The following is a 25,782-nucleotide window of genomic DNA, read 5'->3' as shown; positions in this document are numbered from 1 at the left end:
TCTTTTAGTTATTATCTGTTGATTCCCTGTTATGTGCAGTTCGGAAATTGATTATGACTTCTTCCCCTCCTGCTCAGCATCTGATGTAAAATATATCTTTTTATTTTTTAGTTGTTTTTGTCAATTGATCTTTTTTCTTTTGGTAGTTTGTGGCTGTACCGCATAGCTTATGTGATCTTAGTTCCTGGACCAGGAGTCTAACTCACGCCCTCAGCAGTGTAAGCATGGAGTCCTAACCACTGTACCACCAGGGAATTTCCTTTAAAGGTTTAAAAAAATTGACTTTGATTTTGAGATAATTGTAATATCATATGCAAATGTAGAACATAATGCAGAGAGACCGTTTATTCAGTTTCCTCCAGTGGTAACATATTGTAAAATATTGATATATATACAGTCAAGAGCTTCTCCATTTTCAGCTGCAAAGATTATAATCAATCTGATTTTGGTGTTGACCATCTGGTGATGTCCATGTGTAGAGCTGAAGATGGAGAAGCTCTATACAGTCAGCAAAGACAAAACCGGGAGCCGACTGTGACTCAGATCATGATCTCCCTATTGCCAAATTCAGACTTAAATTGAAGAAAGTAGGGAAAACCACTAGGCCATACAGGTATGACCTAAAGGAAATCCCTTACAATTATACAATGGAAGTGACAGATAGATTCAAGGGATTAGATCTGATAGGTGCCTGAAGAACTATGGACGGAGGTTTGTAACATGGTACAAAAGGCTGTGATCAAAACCATCCCCACAAAAAAGAAATGCAAAAAGGCAAAATGGTTGTCTGAGGAGCCCTTACAAATAGCTGAGAAAAGAAGAGAAGTGAAAGGCAAAGAAGAAAAGGAAAGATAGCCATCTGAATGCAGACTTCCAAAGAATAACAAGGAGTGATAAGAAAACCTTCCTCAGTGATCCATGCAAAGAGGAAAACAATAGAATGGGAAAGACCAGAGATCTCTTCAAGACAATTAGGGATACCAAGGGAACATTTCATGTAAAGATGGGTTCGATAAAGGACAGAAATGGTATGGAGCTAACAGAAGGAGAAGACAGTAAGAAGAGGTGCAAGAATACACAGAAGAGCTATACAAAAAAGATCTTAATGACCCAGATAACCACAATGGTGTGATCACTCACCTAGAGCCAGACATCCTGGAATGTGAAGTCAAGTGGGCCTTAGGAAGCATCACTACGAACAAAGCTAGTGGAGGTGATGGAATTCCAGTTGAGCTATTTCAAATCCTAAAAGATTATGCTGCTAAAGTTCTGCATTCAACCTGCCAGCAAATTTGGAATACTCAGTAGTGGCCACAGGATTGGAAAAGGTCAGTTTTCATTCCAATGCCAAAAAAATGTTCAAAGTACCACATAATTGCACTCATTTCACATGCTAGCAAAGTAATGCTCAAAGTTCTCCAAGCCAGGCTTCAACAGAAGGTGAACCCTGGAGATTCATCCAGGCTGTTGCTTGTATCAATAGTTCATTCATTTTTAAAAAATGTTTCTATTTTGGCCACACATGGCCTGCAGGATCTTAGTTCCCTAACTAGGGATCAAACCCAAACCCCCTGCAGTGGTAGCATGGAGTCTTAACTGCTGGACTGCCAGAAAAGTCCCTCCTTTCTTTTTATTGTTGGGTAGCATTTTGTGGTATGGATGTATCAAAATTTCTTTTAAACTACAAAGGATGTCTGGGTTCCAGGTTTGGGCTGTCATGAATGAATAAAGCTGTACCAACATTTGTGTATATTTATGAAATATAGGTTTTCATTTCTTTGGGATGAATGTTTAGTAGTTGCTAAGTCCAGTGTATTTGAATGTTTAGTTTTCTAAAAAATGACTTTCCAGATGCTGCTTTACATTCCACCAGCAGTGCGTGAGTTTCTCTACATCTTCCTCAGCATTTGGTATTGTCTCAGTTATTTAATTTAGCTGTTCTGGTAGGTGTGTAGTAATATCTCATTTGGTTTTAATTTGCATTTCCCTAACGGTTAATAATATTGAACATCTTTTCATGTATTTATTTGCCATCTGTATATCCTCTTTGATGTAATATCTCTTCATTTCTTTTGCCTATTTTCTAATTTAATTGTTCTAATATTATAAGAGTTCTCTATAATAGTGTCATTGCCAATATTTCATTTTCAGTTTCTAGCTTGTCTTTTCATCCTTTCCACATGGAAGCTTTCTAAGAGTAAAATTTTAAATTTTGATGAAGGTTCCATTTATTGGTTTTTCCTTTTATGGATCATGCTTTTAGGGAAAAGTGTAAGAATTCTTTGCCTAGTTCCAGATCCTAGTTTTAAATTTCAGCATGATCAGTTTGTATTATATTTTGTGTATGAGGTATGAGTCTTCAAGTTGAGGTTCATATACTTGTCTGTTAACGTCTGCCTGAATAACATCATGTGTTGAAGAGTCTAACTTTCCTCTGTTGAATTATTTTCATACCTCTGTCAAGGCAATTTAGCATATTTGTGTAGGTCTGTGTGGGGTTCTCTTTTCTGTTCCTTTGATCAGTGTATATATTTCTCCACCTATATCACGCAGTGTTTATTACTGTAGCTATATAATAAATCTTGAAGTTAGATAGACTAATTCCTCCCACTTTTTTCCCTCACAAAATTGTTAGCTATTCTAATTACTTTGGGTTTCTACATAAGCTTAGAACAGTATTATGGGTATTTGAAAGGAACTGTGCTAAATCTGTATATCATTATGAGAAGAATTGACATCAGCTTGAGTCTACCAGTCCATGAACACAGTATGTCTTTACATTTTTTTAGCTTCTTAAATTCCTTCATCAGTGTTGTGTCATTTTTGACATCTGTATCCTGTATGTGTATTGTTAGGATCATACCTAAGTTTTTTCTTTTTTTTTTTTTAGAAATTATTAATGATATTCTTTGTATTTTTCATTTTGATACCCATGTGTGCATTGTTAGTTTATTGCTGGAGGAACGAGGCTCCCTGACTTCAGACTCTACTACAAAGCTGAAGTCATCAAAGCAGTATGATACTGGCACAAAAACAGAAATATAAATCAGTGGAATGGGATATAAAGTTCAAAAGTAAACCCACACACCTATGGTCAGTTAATCTATGACAGAGGAGACAGGAATATACAATGGAGAAAAGACAGTCTCTTCAGTAAGTGGTGCTGGAAAAACTGGACAACTGCACGTAAAAGAATGAAATTGGAACATTCTCTGAGATAGTTTTGATGCCCATGTGTTCGTTGCAAGTGTATAGACATACAAATTGACTTTTGTGTTTTTATCTTGTATTCTGTGACCTTGTTGAGCTCATTTATTAGATCTACCCTACATATAGATGTCCGGAGGCATTTTTATTTTCTTTTTTTGAAATCCATTAGTCTTTCTAATATATCTTGGTATTGGTTTTTCTGGATTGATTTCCCAGTACTTTGTGTGCTTTTTCAGTATTTTGTTTCAGGTCTTTTAGTTTTAGAATTTTTCTTTTTTAATTATTGTCTTTATTGTTATTTCGAATAATTTTCACCTTCATTTCTTTTTTATTTAAGTTTTATTTCTTTGCACATTATCTCTTAAGCATTATCTGTTGTGTGATTGTTCTTGGTTAGGCTTTCTTTCTGAAATTTTCAAAATTTTCAAATTCTTTGATTTCTATTACCTCATTTTTGAGTTTTTCTGAATAATAATGTTCTTTCATGTTTTCTGTCGTTCTCTAGGATATAATTTTTACCTGTTGTATTTTAATGGATCATTCTGATCCTTATGTCTTATAAAATATAGTTTGACCCCAATCCTTTTATGTTGTTCATTTTATGATACGTTTTCCTGAGCTTTTCAGAGTGAGGGGTGGGTCAGGATAGCTTTTCTAGCCACACCACTCTAGACCCCCTTCTTCTTTTTTTAAAAATGATTTTATATATATAATATATATATATATTTTTTTTCTTTTCCCTATTTTCTGAGATGCGGCTCTTTTTCACTTACCCACTTTCGTCTGGATCCTCTCTCTGTTTTGCCCTAGTTGTGCCTGTCTTAATCACTTGGAATTCTTCTCCCAGAAATCTTTCTTCAGTTACAGGGCTTTTCCCCGGAAGGAGGACTTCAGCCTCTTGTTTTTGAGCCTACTCTCGTCGTTTTCTTACAGTGCTTTGTCCTTTTCATTTGCAGCTATCCTCAAATTGCCTTTCTAAATTCTAGAGATTCATGATTTGGGGTTCTCCTCCCCTCTCCTCCTTCAATTACCCAGTTACTTCTGCCCTTCTATTTCCTTCAGCAGATATGCTGAGAACTTGTCAGTCCTGTGGTTGGTGATTGGACCAGATTTAACCTTCTTGTATTTGAGAATTCGTGGGGTTGCCTTATCACCCATTGTTGTAGATGTGTGCATGGGGTTTTGGTTTGACTGTCCTGGTAACTTTTTGGTGTGTGTGTGAAGTGAAAGATTCTAGATTTAAAAAATTAATTGAAAGATTTTATTCAAGAGAATTGCAACACAGGTTTGCATTAAAAAAAAAAATGCTCTGGCTACATTATGGAAAACTGGTTCAGTGCATAGAAGGAGACTAGTTAGGAGACTAGTAATGATCCAAGTGACATGATGGTGGCTTTGTCTAGGCTAGTGGCATTAAGGCTAGAAGGTGTGAATCCTATTTTGTTGACCTTGTGGATGTCAGAGAATGAGAGAGTGAGCAGACATGGATGAGCTACCAGGATTGGGGTTCTTGAACTGTTTGGGTGGTTGCACTGTTTCCTGATACTGGGAATATTCATGGAAGCGTAGGTGGTGTTTTTTCTGTGGGGGAAGATCAGGGAGCAGGTGTGGTATTTATAAGCAGCTGAGTTTGAGGCCTTGCAGTGATCTGTCCCCTATCCCTAAATTTACACACAGGCACACATATTTTAATTCTTCATTGAGCCCTTTCCTGACCCTCTGATCATGTCTCCTTCTGATATAGAACTTTATTATTTATTTTCCTATCTTAACAGTTAACACATTTGTATTACTACGTGTTATTACCATCTTTTCCCCTAGACCAGCTGCTGGCAAACTTTTCTTAAAAGGACAGATAGTAAATATTACAGGCTTTGAGGGGCCAAGAGACAAAAATAAAGGTGTCATATAGGCATTTAATATCCTTTATACTGTAACCACTTAAAAATGTACAAACTATTCCTGTGGGGCCCTGCAAAAATAGACAGCTTGCCAGAATTGGCCCACAGGCTATGGTTTGCTGACCACTGTACTAGACTATAATTGCTATATTTGCCTCCTAGTTGCAGGCACATTGCACTTTGGTTGGATTTAGTAAATTTTTGACGAAAGAGTGAATATTGTACTTACAGATTTGAAGCCCAGGCGAGAGAGCAAAATAGATACTTGGGAATGGTCTTCAAACTGTAAATGAAGACGTAAGAGTGGATGAGATCACTTGGGAAGAATGTAAGGAAGAAGAGGCCCTAAGATGAAGCCTTTTTCTGTAACTGAAACAGAGTGGAGAGTAAGTGATGACTAATTCAAAGGTGTTTGTGCCCTAGATGAAGTTAGTACCTGTTGCTGATTGACCTAAGCCATTTGGCCGTTTACACCTATAGGTTCTTTTGGATGAATAGAAGGTCTTTAACTGTATAGATGGGTGAGGGTGACAGGTGATTTTCCTTAGAAATTTTACTACCAGTGAGTTATACTATTATTATTGTTGTTTTTGGCCATGCTGTATGACTTGTGAGCTCTTAGTTCCCCGATCAGGGGAACTAGGTCTTCAGCAGTGAAAGTGCTGAGTCCTAACCATTGAACTGCCAGGGAATTCCCAGTGAGTTATAATAAAATAAGCCTTAGACAGAATTTGCTGTCAATTCTTACATAAGTGTATTACACAATGCTGTTAATTCTTACACAAGTGTGTATTAGCGAGCAGTCACAAGAAGTCATGGAGCTTGTTTTATGAGTTTAGCTCTTTTAGACCCTGAACTACCACCTAGCAATAAAACTTTAACCCTAAGTAGACACCAGGAAGATCTGACTAGAATTAGGGAACAAAATCTTTCAAGATGAGGTGGGCCACAGAATCACTTAGACTCAAAAACTTCTCTGAAGACCGACTGTAGGGCTTGTCAGATTCTTAAACTGTAAACAGGTAAGAATCAAGGCACTTGTACAGTATACCTAGTTAATCCATATGTCTTGAACAATTCCAGTTCAGCAATAAAAAATTATTTCCAACGTCTCTTACAGTTAATTAACAAACAGGTGTCTAAATTCAGAAGTGGATATTTGAAGCACTTACTAATTGGGAATTAACTCCTGATTTGGGCACTTCACATGCTAACTAACCTCCTCTGAAGTGTAGATTCCTCATTTATTTAGAGTTCTTTATTTTTTTTTCCATTTATTTTTATTAGTTGGAGGCTAATTACTTTACAGTATTGTAGTGGTTTTTGCCATACATTGACATGAATCAGCCATGGATTTACATGTGTTCCCCATCCTGATCCCCACTCCCACCTCCCTCCCCACCCCTATTTAGAGTACTTTAGAAGTTAACCCACCACTTGTAGACTTGCTGAAGTAGTATTTTAATGGAAATTACAGTGTAGCAGTAACTTGATCGTATTTTCATATTTTCGAAGAAATTTTGTTGTCTACTATCTTATTTTTTAATTAATGAATTAATTATTTAATTTTTGACTGCGCTGGATCTTCTTGGTACGTTCAGGCTTTCTCTGGTTGTAGAGAGCGTGGCTACTCTCTAGTTGCCGTGCGTGGGCATCTCACTGCGCGGCTTCTCTTGGTGCAGGGCGTGGGCTCCAGGGCTTCAGGAGTTACAGCACGCGGGTTTAATGTGCTGCAGTTGCTCCGCTCCATGTGGGATCTTCCTGGACCAGGGATCGAACGTGTCCCCTGCATTGGCAGGCGTATTCTTAACCACTGGATCGCCAGGGAAGTCCGTGTGTACTCTCTTTAAACAGTTTGTAAACAGTTGAGTGTAGTAGTTATTACAATCAGAATACCTTTCTCTTCTCAGTTTTAGTAATGGTTTGATTAGGCAAACAGTTTTTACAGGCAGATTTTGAAAATTGGTACAGTTTTTCAGGTGAATAAAGACAGCTTTCTTTACAGAGTGATCAGATAACACTTCATTAATATTTGTATTTGTTCAACATTTATTATAATTTGTATGATTAATCAATACATAAAGCATCCTCTGTATTAATAGTGTTGAAGCCTAAACCCAGAAACATTAGCTATAGAATTATATTCAGGACTCTTTTTACTATTGAACCCTATTAGTAGTGATAGTTTTAGCAGTGCCTCTTTCCATCACATCAAATAAATGTTAGTAATTTGAATTTTGTTTGGCAGTTTGCTTTACATTAAATGTATATCTGTCTTTAAGCATGAGTTTATATCTAGATTAATATTTCAGTGTATTTAACAAAGTTTATAATTTGGGTTCCATGGGATTCTTTTTCCTACAAAGAGATTAATTTATCACTGTAGTTTAAGAAAACTTGACAGAGGCACAATAACAAAAGATCATTAAATAGAATAATATTAATAACACACTGCATCTAGCACTGTATTAAAACATTAATACACCGTGACATGTGGCCTTTATTCTAAAAATGTAAGCATTTACTGTATTTGTGTGTGTAATGAAATAATCCCTTATATCACTGTGTTAAGAGGGGAAGGGATATATGTGCTGTCCTTAGTCGCTCAGTCGTGTCCGACTCTTTGCAAAACCATGGACTGCAACACGCCAGGCTCCTCTGTCCATGGGGATTCTGCAGGCAAGAATACTGGAGTGGGTTGCCATGCCCTCTTCCGGGGGATCTTCCCAATCCAGGGATTGAACCTAGGTTGCGTTGCAGGTGGATATTTTACCAGCTGAGCTACCAGAAATATCTAGTTATTTTAATAATTCCTATTAAGACATTCGTGAGAGAGCCTCTTAGTAAACTTAGAAGGATACTTCTTTATCTTTTGATACAAAATACCTGTCTCAAGTTTATTTTCATTTTTATGTTATTTTAAGGTCATAACAATGAGTAATTTACTTTTTTGAAACATTAATTGTTTGAGATAAAATACATTAGTTGCAGGCATAAAAAATTGGTTCTGCTACAATATTGTAAAGTAATTAGCCTCCAACTAATAAAAATAAATGGAAAAAAAAATTGGTTCTGGCTGACTTAAAAGCAAAACCATATTGTAAGACTATGAGGTAGTTCATCGAATGAGTAGAGATACCAGATAACTAGGAATATAGCAAGTTCAGAAGTAGGCATGGCTCACTGCCTTGTCCAGATACTTCCTTTGGTAATTAATACGCTTTGCTTTTAATTTCCCCCTTTCTGTTTTGCTCTGGGTTCAGAGTTACAGGGGAGAGTTCTGTTGGCAAAGTGTGAGCTCATGCTGTTTATGCTAGGACAGAGTGAGATGATTTTCTTTTTTCTTTTTTTGGACATGCTTTAATAATTCCATCCAGACCATACAATGGAGAGTATGTAACTCCCCGTAGAAACCTGGGTGCAGTTAGGACAGGGGCGGGTCTTAGGTAGCGGAGCTCTGTCTCCACTCCCCACAGAACTAATGGACAGGTATCCAGTAAAATAAAAAGGAGTTTTGACTTTCTAGCTGCCTATAGTTCATCATTTAAAGTTGAAAAGTGATGAATCCTTAATCTTTAAGAATAAAATCTAAAAAAAAATTAAATGCCAGAGACCTTAATTTATACTAGCAGTATCAATATTTAGATACTTAATGAAATTTTTTTTTTTCTTACAGACAATGCGAAGACACAGAAATGAAGTGACAGTTGAATTGCGAAAGGTAAGAGTGATTTGTGTTTAATAAAAAAATAGATTTTTTCTGATGTTAAAACTTTGTATAACTTGAATAATGAAAATGCTATGGCAGATTAGTGGGCATCCCTAAAACTATACAGCATAAAAACATACGGTTAAATAATTTATGATGGTATACATTTTTAGTACCTTCCATTTATTGAGGTATTAGGTACTGTGTGAAGTACTGTACCACTGTCATTGAAATTCTCATAACATCTGGTGAAGTTAGATACTATTTGTTAAAGACACCTTAGAAAAATAAATAAAAATAGAATAACCTTATATTCTACCAGTTGGATGCAACTGCTGGTAAAAATTTGTTTTGTTTTCTTCCATTACTTTTGAATTGCCCTTGATTAGATTGTGTTTTTATGCAAGCACATTTTATTTTTTTAAGTGCATTTTCTTTTAAGCAAATTTTAATTATCAATTAAGAAAGTACACATAATAAATTCTGTTTATATACACATGTACATTTAAAAAATAGATTTGAAACTTACTTCTAAATCTTTGTGTTTGTCTTAGGTTAGATTTTCTTCATCTGATTCACTCCTAAAACTCACATATTATCTTAAATCTTTTCAGTTTCAGAAAGACTATCTTGATTCAGAGAGTACACACTCTTCTCAGTGAGTCACTAAAATTAAATGGACCCTGTACATTTATTTACTCAATAAGTCTTTAATACCCACTTTGTGTCATGAGTTTTTACTAAACATTGATATTATGCTACTTGGTATAGTATACAGTTCCTGAGATCCATTCTTCCATACCCCTTCTGACCCATTTTTTATTAAGTTTGAAAAATACTTGCTAATCTCAGTTCTTTTGACTCCTTAACTTCATGGATACTCAGAGATTAACCTCAGTGATATGTCAGTTTTCAGATCGTTGAGTCACTTGGACCAGAGAACTGAACTAAGCCTTAGCTTTTAATAAAGTGGGTGAGGTGAGCTCCTTGCTAGTCTTAACACTTTGTACTTAGCTTCTTTTTCTTTTTAACTTTTTATTAGCACATACATACAAAAACCAGCACAGCCTAAGTGTACAGCTCAATGAATTTTCACAAAGTGAACACATCTGTGTAATCACCTCCTAGATCAGAAACAGTACAGTGCCTGTATCCCACGGCCACTTCACAGTTAGCGCTGTGCCCCGAGGTGACCATTGCCCTGATTTCTAATGTTATAGATTGTTTTGCATATTTTGAACTTTATATAAATGGAATAGTATGTGTCCCTTTTGTATTTGGTTTTTCATTCATCTTGTGACGATCATTCTCTGTAGGAGAGCCACTAGGAATAAAATTGAAATTAAATTATTATTCATTTTTTTGTTATCTCTTCACATTACACCAACTCTCTCCCCAGATGTGAGCCTTCATTTTTCCTTAACTTTTCATGCTTGGAATACAATTCTGAGACTTTTGTATTGGTCTTGGTATTATTCAGAATTCTGTCCTGTGTTAAGCTTTTTAGCTCTTCTGATATGCTTATAAATCTAAGCTCTTCACTTATATTTATACTTGGTGATTTGTTTCTCTTATATTAATAGTTGTGCCCCCTCTGTATTTAATTTATAGAATTAAAGTTTCTTCCTTGCCAGAGTACGTCTTTTCTTAATACCCACCTTGGTTTCTTTAGAGATCACTTTTTTTTTAACTTTTATTTTATATTGGAGTATAATTGATTAACAATGTTGTGTTAGTTCCAGCTGTACAGCGAAGTTATTCACTTAAACATATACTTGTATCTGTTCTTTATCAAATTCTTTTCCCATTCGGGTTTTTAAGAATATTGAGCAGAGTTCCCTTGATATACAGTAGGTCCTTGTTGGCTGTGTGCTCAGTGGCTTTAGTCCTGTCCAACTCTTCGCAAACTTGTGGACTGTAGCCCACCAGGCTTCTCTGTTCATGGGATTTTCCCAGCAAGAATACTGGAGTGGGTTGCCATGCCCTTCTTTCGGGGATCTTGCTGACCCAGGGATCAAATCCGTGTGGTGGTGGTGGTGGTGGTGGTGTCTAGAGACCTCTTTATTATCTCTTCATTTTCCCCCTTCTGGATAACATTATTTCCTTTCTAATTACTCTGATTAATTCCTGAAAAAAAATGCTTATAGGATGATCAAAATAAAATTAACTGAAGAAATTTCAGGCAGTTTCTTATTTCACATTTTGGAATTCCTTGAGTAAGTAGCAGAAAGTGACCCCTTCCTGAAATAAAGCCTGGACTTCAAAGCTTAATTGATTTTGATGTACTTCTTCAGAGGTGTGAAGAGCCCTTCAAAAGAATGATTCTTCCATTCTTTAAGGACAGAGTGTCTGTCTTTGATTTCAGCCTAGTTATCTCTATTGCTCCATTGAGGAGAAAAGCACAGCATTGTTACTACTGACACTGAGATTGTTGAAAATACAAGAAAGGGAACTAGTTCCCAGAGTTTCTTAGATGAGCTCTACACATTTCTACTGGATGTTCAGCTTCTAAACCGAATGTGTTAACCACACTCCCCCCACCCAACCCCAGCTTCCTGCACCCCAGTACTCCTAGATCTCTTCCCCAGCCCATCTCAAAATGCTTAGTCAGATTCTGGACATGTAGTTGAAAGTGTTAGTCATTTCATTGTGTCCACCTCTTTGCGACCCCATGAACTGTAGTTCCTCTGTCCATAGAATTCTCCAGGCAAGAATACTGGAGTGGGTTGCCATTGGCTTCTCCAAAGGTTCTTCCCAACCTAGGGATTGAAGCTGGGTCTCCTGCATTGCAGTTTTTTTTTTTACGGTCTGAAACACAAAGGAATTGCAGATATGTAGTTGGTAAGTGAAAGTCACTCAGTCATGTCCGACTCTTTGCAACCCCACGGACTATGCAGTCCATGGAATTCTCTAGGCCAGGATACTGGAGTGGGTAGCCTTTCCCTTCTCCAAGGAATCTTCCCAAGCAAGGAATTGAACACAGGTCTCCTGCATTGCAGGTGAATTCCTTACCAACTGAGCCACAAGGGAAACCCAGGAATACCGGAGTGGGTAGCCTATCCCTTCTCCAGTGAATCTTCCTGACCCAGGAATCAAACCGGGGTCTGGAATTGTGAATCTTAAATTTTTACTTAAATTTACATCATTGAAGTTTTATGAAGAACACTAGTTATAGAGTAGTGCTATTCAGAAGACCTGATCTGTGACAAGTCAGGGAGCTTGTCTCAAAATAGTAAACAAATCTGAAGCAGAGGAACAAATTGGTGAGCTGGAAGATAAAATGGTGGAAATAACTTCTGAAGAGCAGAATAAAGTAAAAAGAATGGAAAGAACTGAGGATAGTTTCGGAGACCTCTGGGACAATATCAAACACACCAACATTCGAATTATAGGGATCCCAGAAGAAAAGAAAAAGAAAGGGTATGAGAAAATTTTTGAAGAGATTATAGTTGAAAATTTCCCCATCATGGAAAAGGAAATAGTGAATCAAGTTCAAGAGGCACAGAGAGTCCCATACTGGATAAACCCAAGGAGAAATATGCCAAGACACATATTAATCAAACTAACAAAGACTAAACACAAAGAAAGAATATTAAAAGCAGCAAGGGAAAAGCAACAAGTAATGTACAAGGGAAACCCCATACGTGTAACAGTTGATCTTTCAGCAGAAACTCTGCAGGCCAGAAGGGAATGGAAGGATGTATTTAAAGTACTAAAAGGGAAAAATCTACAACCAAGGTTACTGTACCCAGCAAGGATCTCATTGAAAATTGATGAAGAAATAAAAAGCTTTTCAGACAAGCAAAAGTTAAGAGAATTCAGTACCACCAAACCAGCTTTACAGCAAATGTTAAAGGGACTTACATAGTCAAGAAATACAAGAGAAGAAAAAAGATCTACAAAATCAACCTCAAACAATTAAAAAATGGCAATAGGAACATATATATCAATAATTACTTTAAATGTAAACGGATTAAATGCTCCAACCAAAAGACACAAGCTAGCTGAATGGATCCAAAAACAAGATCCATATAAAGCTGTCTACAAGAAACCCACTTCAGACCTAAAGACACATATAGACTGAAAGTGAGAGGATGAAAAAATATATTCCATGCAAATGGAAAGCAAAAGAAAGCTGGAGTAGCAGTCCTCATATTAGACAAAATAGACCTTAAAATCAAGATTATTGCAAGAGATAAGGAAGGATCAAGGGGTCAAGGGATCAATCCAAGAGGAAGACATGACAATTGTAAATATCTATGCACCCAACATAGGAGCACCTCAATACATAAGACAAATACTAACAGACAAAAAAGGAGAAATTGACAGTAACACAATAATAGTAGGACACTTAACACCCCACTCACACCAATGGACAGATCATCAAAAAAAATTAATAAGGAAACAAAAGTCATAAATGATACAGTAGATGAGATATCTCATTGATATCTTTAGGACATTCCATCCAAATGCAGACGAATACAAGTACACATGGAACATTCTCCAGGATAGACCACATCTTGGGTCACAAATCAAACCTCAGTAAATTTAAGAAAATTGAAATTGTATGAAGCGTCTTCTCCGACCACAATGCTATGAGACTAGATATCAGTTAGCAAGAAAAAACTATAAGAAACACAAACACATGGAGATTAAACAATGCATTTCTAAATAACCAGCAAGTTACTGAAGAAGTCAAAAGGGAAATCAAAAAATTTCTAGAAACAAATGACAAAATGACAAAACCTATGGGGTGCAGCAAAAGCAGTTTAAGAGGGAAGTTTATAGCAATACAGTCCTACCTCAAGAAACAAGAAAAACATCGAATAGACAACCTAACTTTGCACCTAAAACAACTGAAAAAAGAAGAATAAAAAACTGCCAAAGTTAGTAGATGGAAAGAAATCAGAAAGATCCGAGCAGAAATAAATGAAAAAGACATGAAACAATAGTAAAGATTAATAAAACTAAAAGCTGGTTCTTTGAGAAGATAAACAAAACTGACAAACCCTTAGCCAGACTCATCAAGAAAAACAGAAGAATCAACAAAATTAGAAATGAAAAAGGAGAGGTTACAACAGACAATGCAGAAATACAAAAGATTATAAGCGACTATTATGAACAACTTTCTGGCATAAAATGGATAACCTGGAGAAATGGACAGATTCTTAGAAAAGTTCAGTCTTCCAGGACTAAACCAGGAAGAAATAGAAATTACGAACAACCCAATTACAAGCACTGAAATTGAAGCTGTAATCAGAAATCTCTCAAAGAACAAAAGCCCAGGACCAGATGGCTTCACAGGAAAATTCTCTCAAACATTTAGAGAAGAGCTAATGTCTGTCCTTCTAAATCTTTCAAAAAATTTCAGAGGAAGGAATACCTCCAAACTCATTCTACAAGGCCACCATCACCCTGATACCAAAACCAGACAAAGACAACACAAAAAAAGAAGACTATAGGCCAGTATCACTGATGAACATAGATGCAAAAATCCTCAACAAAATATTAGCAAACAGAATTCAGCAGCACATCAAAAAGCTCATACAACATGATCAAGTTGGGTTTATTCCAGGAATGCAAGGATTCTTCAGTATACACAAATCAGTCAATGTGGTACACCATATTAGCAAATTGAAAGATAAAAACCATAATGTAATCTAAATAGATGCAGAAAAAGCCTTTGACAAAATTCAGCACCCATTTATGATTAAAACTCTTCAAAAAATGGGCATAGACGGTACCTACCTCAACATAGTAAAGGCCATATATGATAAGCCTATAGCAAACAATATTCTCAATGGTGACAAATTGAAAGCATTCCCCCTAAGATGAGAAACAAGACAAGGGTATCCACTTTCACCATTATTCAACATAGTTCTAGAAGTCCTAGCTACAGCAATCAGAGAAGAAAAAGGAATAAAAGCAATCCAGATCAGAAAAGAAGTAAAGCTCTCACTGTTTACAGATGACATGATACTGTACATAGAAGACCCTAAAGATAGTATCAGAACATTGCTAGAGCTAATCAGTGAATTTAGCAAAGTTTCAGGATGCAAAGTCAATACACAGAAATCACTTGCATTTCTATATGAAAAATTTCTATATGAAAATTTCTATATGAAAAATCAGAAAAATTAAGGAATCAATCCTATTCATCATTGCAACAGAAATAATTAAATATCTAGGAATAAACTTACCTAAGGAGACAAACAGGCAAATTTGGCCTTGGAGTACTGAATGAAGCAGGGCAAAGGCTAATAGAGTTCTGCCAAGAGAACGTACTAGTCATAGCAAACACCCTCTTCCAACAACACAAGAGAAGACTCTACACATGGACATCACCAGACGGTCAACACCGAAATCAGATTGATTATATTCTTTGCAGCCAAAGATGGTGAAGCTCTATACAGTCAGCAAAAACAAGACTGGGAGCTGACTGTAGCTCAGATCATGAACTCCTTATTGCCAAATTCAGACTTAAATTGAAGAAAGTAGGGAAAACCACTAGACCATTCAGGCATGATCTAAATCGAATCCCTTATGACTACACAGTGGAAGTGAGAAATAGATTTAAGGGACTAGATCTGATAGACAGAGAGCCTGATGAACTGTGGATGGAGGTTCGTGACATTGTACAGGAGACAGGGGTCAAGACCATCCCCATGGGAAAGAAATGCAAAAAAGCAAAATGGTTGTCTGAGGAGGCCTTACAAATAGCTGTGAAAAGAAGCAAAAAGCAAAGGAGAAAAGGAAAGATATTCCCATTTGAATACAGAGTTCCAGAGAATAGCCAGGAGAGATAAGAAAGACTTCCTCAGCAATCAATGCAAAGAAATAGAGGAAAACAACAGAATAGGAAAGACTAGAGATCTCTTCAAGAAAATTAGAGATACCAAGGGAACATTTCATGCAACAATGGGCTCAATAAAGGACAGAAATGGTATGGACCTAACAGAAGCCAAAGATATTAAAAAGAGGTGGCAAGAATACACAGAAGAACTGTACAAAAAAGATCTTCACGACCCAGATAATCACAATGGTGTGATCACTCACCTAGAGCCAGACATCCTGGAATGTGAAGTCAAGTGGGCCTTAGAAAGCATCACTACAAACAAAGCTAGTGGAGGTGATGGAATTCCAGTTGAGCTATTTCAAATCCTGAAAGATGATGCTGTGAAAGTGCTGCACTCAATATGCCAGCAAATTTGGAAAACTCAGCAGTGGCCACAGCACTGGAAAAGGTCAGTTTTCATTCTAATCACTAAGAAAGACAATCCCAAACAATGCTCGAACTACTGCACAATTGCACTCATCTCACACGCTAGTAAAGTAATGCTCAAAATTCTCCAACCCAGGCTTCAGCAATACATGAACCATGAACTTCCAGATGTTCAAGCTGGTTTTAGAAAAGGCAGAGGAACCAGAGATCAAATTGCCAACATCCACTGGATCATCGAAAAAGACAGAGTTCCAGAAAAACATCTATTTCTGCTTTATTGACTATGCCAAAGCCTTTGACTGTGTGGATCGCAATAAACTGTGGAAAATTCTGAAAGAGATGGGAATACCAGACCACCTGACCTGCCTCTTGAGAAACCTGTATGCAGGTCAGGAAGCAACAGTTAGAACTGGACATGGAACAATAGACTGGTTCCAAATAGGAAAAGGAGTACATCAAGGCTGCATATTGTCACCCTGCTTATTTAACTTCTATGCAGAGTACATCATGAGAAACGCTGGGCTGGAAGAAGCACAAGCTGGAATCAAGGTTGCCGGGAGAAATATCAATAACCTCAGATATGCAGATCATGACACCCTTATGGCAGAAAGTGAAGAGTAACTAAAAAGCCTCTTGATGAAAGTGTAAGAGGAAAGTGAAAAAGTTGGCTTAAAGCTCAACATTCAGAAAACTAAGATCATGACATCCGGTCCCATCACTTCATGGCAAATAGATGGGGAAACAGTGGAAACAGTGTCAGACTTTATTTTTTTGGGCTCCAAAATCACTGCAGATGGTGACTGCAGCCATGAAATTAAAAGACACTTCCTCCTTGGAAGGAAAGTTATGACCAACCTAGATAGCATATTAAAAAGCAGAGACATTACTTTGCTAACAAAGGTCCGTCTGGTCAAGGCTATGGTTTTTCCAGTAATCATGTGTGGATGTGAGAGTTGGACTATAAAGAAAGCTGAGCGCCGAAAAATTGATGCTTTTGAACTATGGTGTTGGAGAAGATTCTTGAGAGTCCCTTGGACTGCAAGGAGATCCAATCAGTCCATCCTAAAGGAGATAAGTCCTGGGTATTCATTGGAAAAACTGATGCTGAAGCTGAAACTCCAGTACTTTGGCCACCTCATGAGAAGAGTTGATTCATTGGAAAAAGCCCTGATGCTGGGAGGGATTGGGGGCAGGAGGAGAAGGGGACGACAGAGGATGAGATGGTTGGATGGCATCACCAACTCGATGGACATGGGTTTGAGTAGACTTCGGGAGTTGGTGATGGACAGGGAGGCCTGGCGTGCTGCGATTCATGGAGTCGCAAAGAGTTGGACATGACTGAGTGACTGAACTGAACTGACGTGAACTGAAGGAGACAAAAGAACTGTACACAGAAAATTGTAAGACACTAATGAAAGAAATCAAACACAACATAAACAGATGGAGAGATGCTCCATGTTCCTGGGTAGGAAAAATCAATATTGTGAAAATGACTATACTACCAAACGCAATCTACAGATTCAGTGCGATGTGTACCATTACCAATGACATTTTTCACAAAACTAGAACAAAAATTCTCACAATTCATATAGAAACACAAAAGACCCTGAATAACCAAAGCAGTCTTGAGAAAGAAGAATGGAGCTGGAGGAATCAACCTTCTTGACTTCAGATTATACTACAAAGCTACAGTCATCAAGCCAGTATGGTACTGGCACAAAAACAGAAATACAGACCAAAGAAACAAGATAAAAAGCCCAGAAATACACCCATGCACTTATGGGTGTACCTTATTTTTGATAGAGGAGGCAAGAATATACAATGGGGCAAAGACAGCCTCTTCAATAAGTGGTGCTGGGGAAAGTGGACAGCTACATGTAAAAGAATGAAATTTGAATACTTCCTAACACCATACACAAAGATAAACTCAAAATGGATTAAAGACCTAAATCTAAGACCAGAAATTATAAAACTCTTAGAAGAAAACATAGGAAGAACACTTGATGACATAAATCAAAGCAAGATCCCCTATGACCCACCTCTTAGAGTAGTGGAAATAAAAGTAAACTAGTGGGACCTGATTAAACTTAAAAGCTTTTGCACAGCAAAGCAAAGTATAAGTAAAGTGAAAAGACAACCCTCAGAATGGGAGAAAATCATAGCAAATGAAGCAACTGACAAAGGATTGATTTCTAAAATATACAAGCAGCTCACACAACTCAATGCCAGAAAAACAAACAACGCAATCAAAAAGTGGGAAAAAGACCTAAACAGGCATTTCTTCAAAGACATACAGATGGCTAACAAACACATGGAAAGACGCTCAACATTGCTTATTATTAGAGAAATGCAAATCAAAACTACAATGAGATATCAGATATTACCTCACACCGGTTAGAATGGCCATCATCAAAGAGTCTACAAACAATAAATGCTGGAGAGGGTGTGGAGAAGAGGGAATGCTCTTGCACTGCTGGTGGGAATGTAAATTGATAGAGCCACTATGGAAGAAGGTATGCAGATACCTTAAAAAACTAGGAATAAAACCACCATATGACCCAGCAATCCCACTCCTATGGATATACCCTGAGGAAACCAAAATTGAGAAAGACACATGTATCCTGTTGTTCATTGCAGCACTATTGACAGTAGCTGAAGCCTGGAAGCAACCTAGATGTCCATCAACAGATGAATGGATAAAGAAGTTGTGGTACATATACACAATGGAATATTACTCGGCCATAAAAAAGGAATGCATTTGAGTTAGTTCTAAATGTGATGGATGAACCTAGAACCTACTATAGGAAGTGAATTAAGTCAGAAAGAGAAACATAAACATCATATTATAATGCATCTATACGGAATCTAGAAAAATGGTACTGAAGAATTTATTTACAGGGCAGCAGTGGAGAAATAGACATAGACAATAGACTTATGGACTTGGGGAGAGGGAAGGAAAGGGTGAGATGTATAGAAAGAGTAACATGGAAACTTACATTACCATATGTAAAACAGACAGCCAGTGGGAATTTGCTGTATGGCTCAGGAAACTCAAAGAGGGGCTCTGTATCAACCGAGAGGGGTGGGATGGGGAGGGAGATGGGCGGGAGGTTTAAAAGGGAGGGGATATATGTATACCTATGGCTGATTCTTGTTTAGGTTTGACAGAAAACAACAAAATTCTGTAAAGCAATTATCCTTCAATAAGAAAATAAATTAATTTTTAAAAATTTAAAAAAAGAGTAAACAAGACATTGCTTCCTTTACCATGAAAGTTTTTCTGCCTAGATTAATAAGTAAAGGAACTAAATGGTGTGTTCACAATTCTCCAAGCCAGGTTTCAACAGTACGTGAACTGTAAACTTCCACATGTTCAAGCAGGATTCAGAAAAGGCAGAGGAACCAGAGATCAAACTGCCAACATCCACTGGATCATCAAAGTGAATCCAGAAAGTGAAGAGTAACTAAAAAGCCTCATGATGAAAGTGTAAGAGGAAAGTGAAAAAGTTGGGTTAAAGCTCAACATTCAGAAAACTAAGCTCATGGCATCCGGTCCCATCACTTCATGGCAAATAGATGGGGAAACAGTGGAAACACTGACAGACTTTATCTTTTGGCGTTCCAAAATCACTGCAGATGGTGGCTGTAGCCATGAAATTAAAAGATGCTTGCTCCTTGGAAGAAAAGGTATGACCAACCTAGATATCATATTAAAAAGCAGAGACATTACTTTGTAAACAAAGGTCTGTCTAGTCAAAGCTACAGTTTTTCCCGTGGTCATGTATGGATGTGAGATTTGGACTATAAAGAAAGCTGAGCACCGAAGAGTTGAAGCTTTTGAACTATGGTGTTCCAGAAGACTCTTGAGAGTCCCTTGGCCTGCAAGGAGATCCAAGCAGTCCATCCTAAAGGAAATCAGTCCTGAATATTCATTGGAAGGACTGATGCTGAAGCTGAAGCTCCAATGCTTTGGCCACCTGATGTGAAGAACTGGCTCATTGGAAAAGACCCTGATCCTGGGAAAGATTTAAGGCGGGAGGAGAAGGGGTCGACAGAGGATGAGATGGTTGGATGGCATCACCGAGTCAATGGACATGAGTTTGAATAAACTCTGGGAGTTGATGATGGACAGGGAGACCTGGCGTGCTGCAGTCCATGGGGTCACAAAGAGTCGGACATGAGTGAGTGACTGAACTGAACTGAACATCAAAAAGCTTAAACGTATACATTGAGGCATTATAGCATAATGGTTGAAAACTCAGTTCTGCCATTTTTTAGCTGTGTGACTTTAGGCAAGTCATTTCATTTTTTGACTGTTTACAACATGAAATAAAACCGAAATACAGACTTCTTACAAATGTTGAACCATAAAGGCTTAGTGAAATAAGAAAGCAAGAGATCAAGGAGGTAAAAGAAAACAGAAGAGCTCAAACAAAAACAGTTTGAGGCCAGTAAGGCACTGCGTATTGACTTCCCTGGTGGCTTAGACAGTAAAGTGTATGCCTACAGTGCAGGAGACCCAGGTTCAATCCCTGGGTTGGGAAGATCTCCTGGAGAAGGAAATGGCAACCCACTGCAGTATTCTTACCTGGAAAATCCCATGGATGGAGGAGCATGGTAGGCTACAATCCATGGGGTTGCAAATAGTCAGACACGACTGAGAGACTTCACTTTCACTTTCAAGGCACTGCATGTTAATAACTAGATCTGACCCTCAATTTTTATAGATCAGTATCAGTGTTATTCAAAGTATGGTCATTGGCTAAAAGTCCTGAAACTGTTTGTTGCAGGTCTGCTACAATCTAAGAAGCTTGTGCTTGTAATAAACTGCAAAACTAAACACACCACTTCAGTTCAGTTCAGTCGCTCAGTCGTGTCCGACTCTTTGCAATCCCATGGGCTGCAGCATGCCAGGCCTCCCTGTCCATCACCAACTCCCAGAGTTTATTCAAACTCATGTCCATTGAGTCGGTGATACCATCCAACCATTTCATCTTCTGTCGACCCCTTCTCTTCCTGCCTTCAATCCTTCCCAGCATCAGGGTCTTTTCCAGTGAGCCCGTTCTTCACATCAGGTGGCCAGAGTACTGGAGTTTCAGCTTGAGCATCAGTCTTTCCAATGAATATTCAGGACTGATTTCCTTTGGGACTGACTGGTTGGATCTCCTTGCAGTCCAAGGGACTCTCAAGAGTCTTCTCCAACACCACAGTTCAAAAGAATCAGTTCTTCAGCGCTCAGCTTTCTTTATAGTCCAAATCTCACATCCGTACATGACTGCTGGTAGAAACCATAGCTTTGACCAGACAGACCTTTGTTGGCAAAGTAATGTCTCTGGTTTTTAATATGCTATCTAGGTTGGTCATACCTTTTCTTCCAAGGAGCAAGCGTCTCCATTTCATGGCTGCAGTCACCATCTACAGTGATTTTGGAGCCAAAAAAGATAAAATATGTCACTGTTTCCATTGTTTCCCCATCTATTTGCCATAAAGTGATGGGACTGGATGCCATGATCTTAGTTTTCTGAATGTTGAGTTTTAAGCCAACTTGTTCACTCTCTTCTTTCACTTTCATCAAGAGGCTCTTTACTTCTTCTTTTTCTGCCATAAGGGTTGTATTATCTGTATATCTGAGGTTATTGATAGTTCTCCCGGCAACCTTGATTCCAGCTTGTGCTTCATCCAGCCAAGCGTTTCTCATGATGTACTCTGCATAGAAGTTAAATAAACAGGGTGACAATATACAGCCTTGATGTACTCCTTTCCCGATTTGGCACCAGTCTGTTGTTCCATGTCCGGTCCTAACTGTTGCTTCTTGACCTGCATACAGATTTCTCAGGAGGCAGGTCAGGTGGTCTGGTATTCCCATCCCTTCAGGATTTTCCACAGTTTGTTGTGATCCACACAGTCAAAGGCTTTGGTGTAGTCAATAAAGCAAAAGTAGATGTTTTTCTGGAACTCTTTCTTTTTCAATGATCCAGAGGATGTTGGCAATTTGATCTCTGGTTCCTCTGCCTTTTCTAAATCCAGCTTGAACATCTGGAAGTTCATGGTTCACGTACTGTTGAAGCCTGGCTTAGAGAGTTTTGAGCATTACTTTTTACTGGTGTGTGAGATGAGTGCAGTTTTGCAGTAGTTTGATCATTCTTTGGCATTGCCTTTCTTTGGGATTGGAATGAAAACTGACCTTTTCCAGTCCTGTGGCCACTGCTGAGGTTTCAAATTTGCTGGCATATTGAGTGCAGCACTTTCACAGCATCATCTTTTAGGATTTGAAATAGCTCAAGTGGAATTCCATCACCTCCACTAGCTTTGTTCGTAGTGATTCTTCCTAAGACCCTCTTGACTTCACATTCCAGGATGTCTGGCTCTATGTAAGTGATCACACCATTGTGATTATCTGGGTCGTGAAGATCTTTTTTGTATAGTTCTCCTGTGTGTTCTTGCCACCTCTTCTTACTGTCTTCTCCTTCTGTTAAGTCCATACCATTTCTGTTCTTTATTGTGCCTATCTTTGCATGAAATGTTCCCCTAATATCTCTAATTTTCTTGAAGAGATCTCTAGTCTTTCCCATTCTGTTGTTTTCCTCTATTTCTTTGTATTGGTCACTGAGGAAAGCTTTCTTTTCTCTCCTTGCTATTCTTTGGAACACTGCATTCAAATTTGTTTTTTTTTTTTCCCTTTGGTCCTTTGCCTTTTGCTTCTCTTCTTTTTTCAGCTAATTTCTAAGGCCTCCTCAGACAGTCATTTTGCCTTTTTGCATTTCTTTTTCTTGGGGATGGTCTTGATCACTGCCCCAAACCTCCATCCATAGTTCTTCAGCCACTCTATTATATCTAATCCCTTGAATCTATTTGTGACTTCCATATATTTGTATGGGATTTCATTTAGGTCATTCCTGAATGGTCTATTGGTTTTTCCTACCTTCTTCAATTTAAGTTTGACGTGGGGCTTCCCTCATAGCTGAGTCAGTAAAGAATCTGCCTGCAGTGCAGGAGCCCTGGGTTCGATTCCTCTGTTGGGACGATCCCCTGGAGAAGGAAATGACAACCCACTCCACTATTCTTACCTGGAGAATTCCATGGACAGATGCAAAGAGTCAGACACGACTTAGGGACTAACACTTTCATTTTTATTTTGCAATAAGGAATTCATGATCTGAGCCACAGTCGTCTCCCAGTCTTGTTTTTGCTGACTGTATAGAGCTTCTCTTATCTTTGGCTGCAAAGAATATAATCAATCTGATTTTGGTATTGATTATCTGGTAATGTCCATGCATAGGGTCTTCCCTTTTGTTGTTGAAAGAGGGTGTTTGCTGTGACCAGTGAGTTCTCTTGGCAAAACTCTGTTAGCCTTTGCCCTGCTTCATTTTGTACTCGAAGGCTAAATTTGCCTGTTACTCCAAGTATCTCTTGACTTCCTACTTTTGCATTCCAGTCCCTTATAATGAAAATAACATCTTTTTTCGGTGTTAGTTCTAGAAGGTCTTGTCGGTCTTCATCAAACCATTTAACTTCAGCTTCTTCAGCATTACTGGTTGGGACATAGACCTGGATTACTGTGATATTGGGCTTCCTTTATAGCTCAGTTGGTATATCATCTGCCTGGAATGCAGGAGTCCCAGTTCGATTCATGGATCGGGAAGATCCCCTGGAGAAGGAAATGGCAACCCACTCCAGTATTCTTGCCTGGAGAATCCCATGGACAGTGGATCCTGGTAGGATCGCAAGAGTTGGACACAACTTAGCGACTAAACCACCACCATAACCATCACTGTGATATTGAATGGTTTGCCTTGGAAATGAACAGAGATCATTCTGTTATTTTTGAGATTGCATCCAAGTACTACATTTTGGACTCTTTTGTTGACTATGAGGACTGTTCCATTTCTTCTAAGGGATTTTTGCCCACAGTAATAGATATAATGGTCTTCAGAGTTAAATTTACCCATTCCAGTCCATTTTAGTTCACTGATTCCTAAAATGTCGATGTTGACTCTTGTCATCTTCTGTTTGACCACTTCTAATTTATGGACCTAACATTCCAGGTTCCTATGCAGTATTGCTCTTTACAGCATCGGACTTTCTTTCCATCACCAGTCACATCCGCAACTGTGGGTGTTATTTTTGCTTTGTCTCTGTCTCTTCATTCTTTTTGGAGTTATTTCTCCACTGATCTCCAGTAGCATATTGGGCACCTGCCGACCTGGGGAGTTCATCTTTCAGTGTCCTATCTTTTTGCCTTTTCATATTGCTTATGGGCTTCTCAAGGCAAGGCTACTGAAGTGATTTGCCATTCCCTTCTCCAGTGGACCACATCTGTCCGTCTTGGGTGGCCCTACACAGCATGGCTCATAGTTTCATTAAGTTAGACAAGGCTGTGGTCCATATCATCAGATTGATTAGTTTTTTGTGATTGTGGTTTTCATTCTTTCTGCTCTCTGCTGGATAAGGATAAGAGGCTTATGGAAGCTTCCTGATAGGGGAAACTGACTGAGGGGGAAACTGGGTCTTATTCAGATGGTGCCATGCTCAGTAAAGCTTTAATCCAGTTTTTTGTTGATGGGTGGGGCTGTGTTCCCTCCCTGTTTTTTGTCCTGAGGCCAAACTATGGTGGAGGTGATGGAGATAATGGGACCTCCTTCCAAAGGTCTCCTGGCTCAGTGTTCTGGACCCTGCAGCAGGCCACCACTGACCACGCCTCCGCTGGAGACTCCTGGACACGCTTGGGCAAGTCTGGGTCAGTCTCTAGCTGAAAAATGGCAGAGCTGAGTTTTTAACCATTATGCTATAATGCCTCGTAATGTAAATGTTTAAGCTTTTTGATGTACTAAGTGGCAGTTCGTGTGGTTCAACCAGTTGTCAGAAAACAGAAGATCTAAGAAGTATTAAATACACATATGAGTCAACAGATTAATAATGGATTTCTAAAAGAACTTTAAAATGTATCTAGTCTGTGTGTATGTGTTTGGAGATAAACTAGGCCAGTTTCCATATCCTCTGAGCTCCCCTCCCACTTGATCAAAGAAAAAGATACCTTTGTAGATGCTGAACTTACTATAGCACAGTCTCTAAGAGGGTAAAGATCTCTAAGTGACAAGCAAAAGGACAGTTGAAGTTGCTGGTTTTGGTGATTAATCACATCACCAGCAGTCTGCTCAGGGATTGATCATCTTAACTTCGGTTGTACATATTTTTTATTAAGAGTAAAGTATAACTTTCATGTCCTAGGATACCCAAAATGGACTTTGTTAGGATGATTTGAATTCAGCTATGAAGGTTGTTACTTTAATTCTTGATAAAAGAAGCAACGTACTAAGAAGCTGTTGTTGTTCAGTCACTAAGTTGTGTCCGACTCTTTGTGACCCCATGGACTGCAGTACACCAGACTTCTAGAGTACCCCTTAGTTGTTATAACTGAGAAGCTATAACAACACTAAACTTTTGTATGCCCAGATATTAATATATGTAAGCCAGAATTGACACAATTACAAGGAGAAGTTTGTCCATTGTGGGAGAACTTTTAAATACACCAGTTAATAAGAGATAGGTAAATAACTTAATTTGCAAGTATTTGATATCTAATATACACATATAAAGCCGCATGCATATTTGAATATTGCTTTTGTGAACTAAGTGCAGTCTTGGTTGCTGCACTGTGCGGTGAGGTAACATGGAACTCTAGTGAATCAGAGGAATACCTTCGGATATTCTAAATTTTTATGAGAAGCACAGTGACACTT

At 38.2% G+C, this 25,782-nt stretch overlaps 1 protein-coding gene across 3 annotated transcripts in view; it reads left to right on the top strand.

Moving 5' to 3' along the window:
• Positions 1 to 25,782, top strand: part of KPNA3 (karyopherin subunit alpha 3) — a 91,311-nt gene that overhangs the window by 32,573 nt on the left and 32,956 nt on the right. For 2 of the 3 annotated variants that reach the window (XM_043477732.1, XM_043477734.1), the window contains exon 2: positions 8,788 to 8,832. In XM_043477732.1, the coding sequence (XP_043333667.1) occupies positions 8,788 to 8,832 (45 nt within the window). Of the gene's footprint in view, positions 1 to 5,387; positions 5,498 to 8,787; positions 8,833 to 25,782 lie in introns of those variants that run through there. The other variant, XM_043477733.1, reaches the window with a different exon arrangement.

Source organism: Cervus canadensis, chromosome 9 (genome assembly GCF_019320065.1).
Source record: "Cervus canadensis isolate Bull #8, Minnesota chromosome 9, ASM1932006v1, whole genome shotgun sequence".
In the NCBI taxonomy this organism is placed as follows: domain Eukaryota; kingdom Metazoa; phylum Chordata; class Mammalia; order Artiodactyla; family Cervidae; genus Cervus; species Cervus canadensis.
Note: the sequence above shows the minus strand (reverse complement) of the source record. Positions and strands in the feature narration are given on the sequence as shown.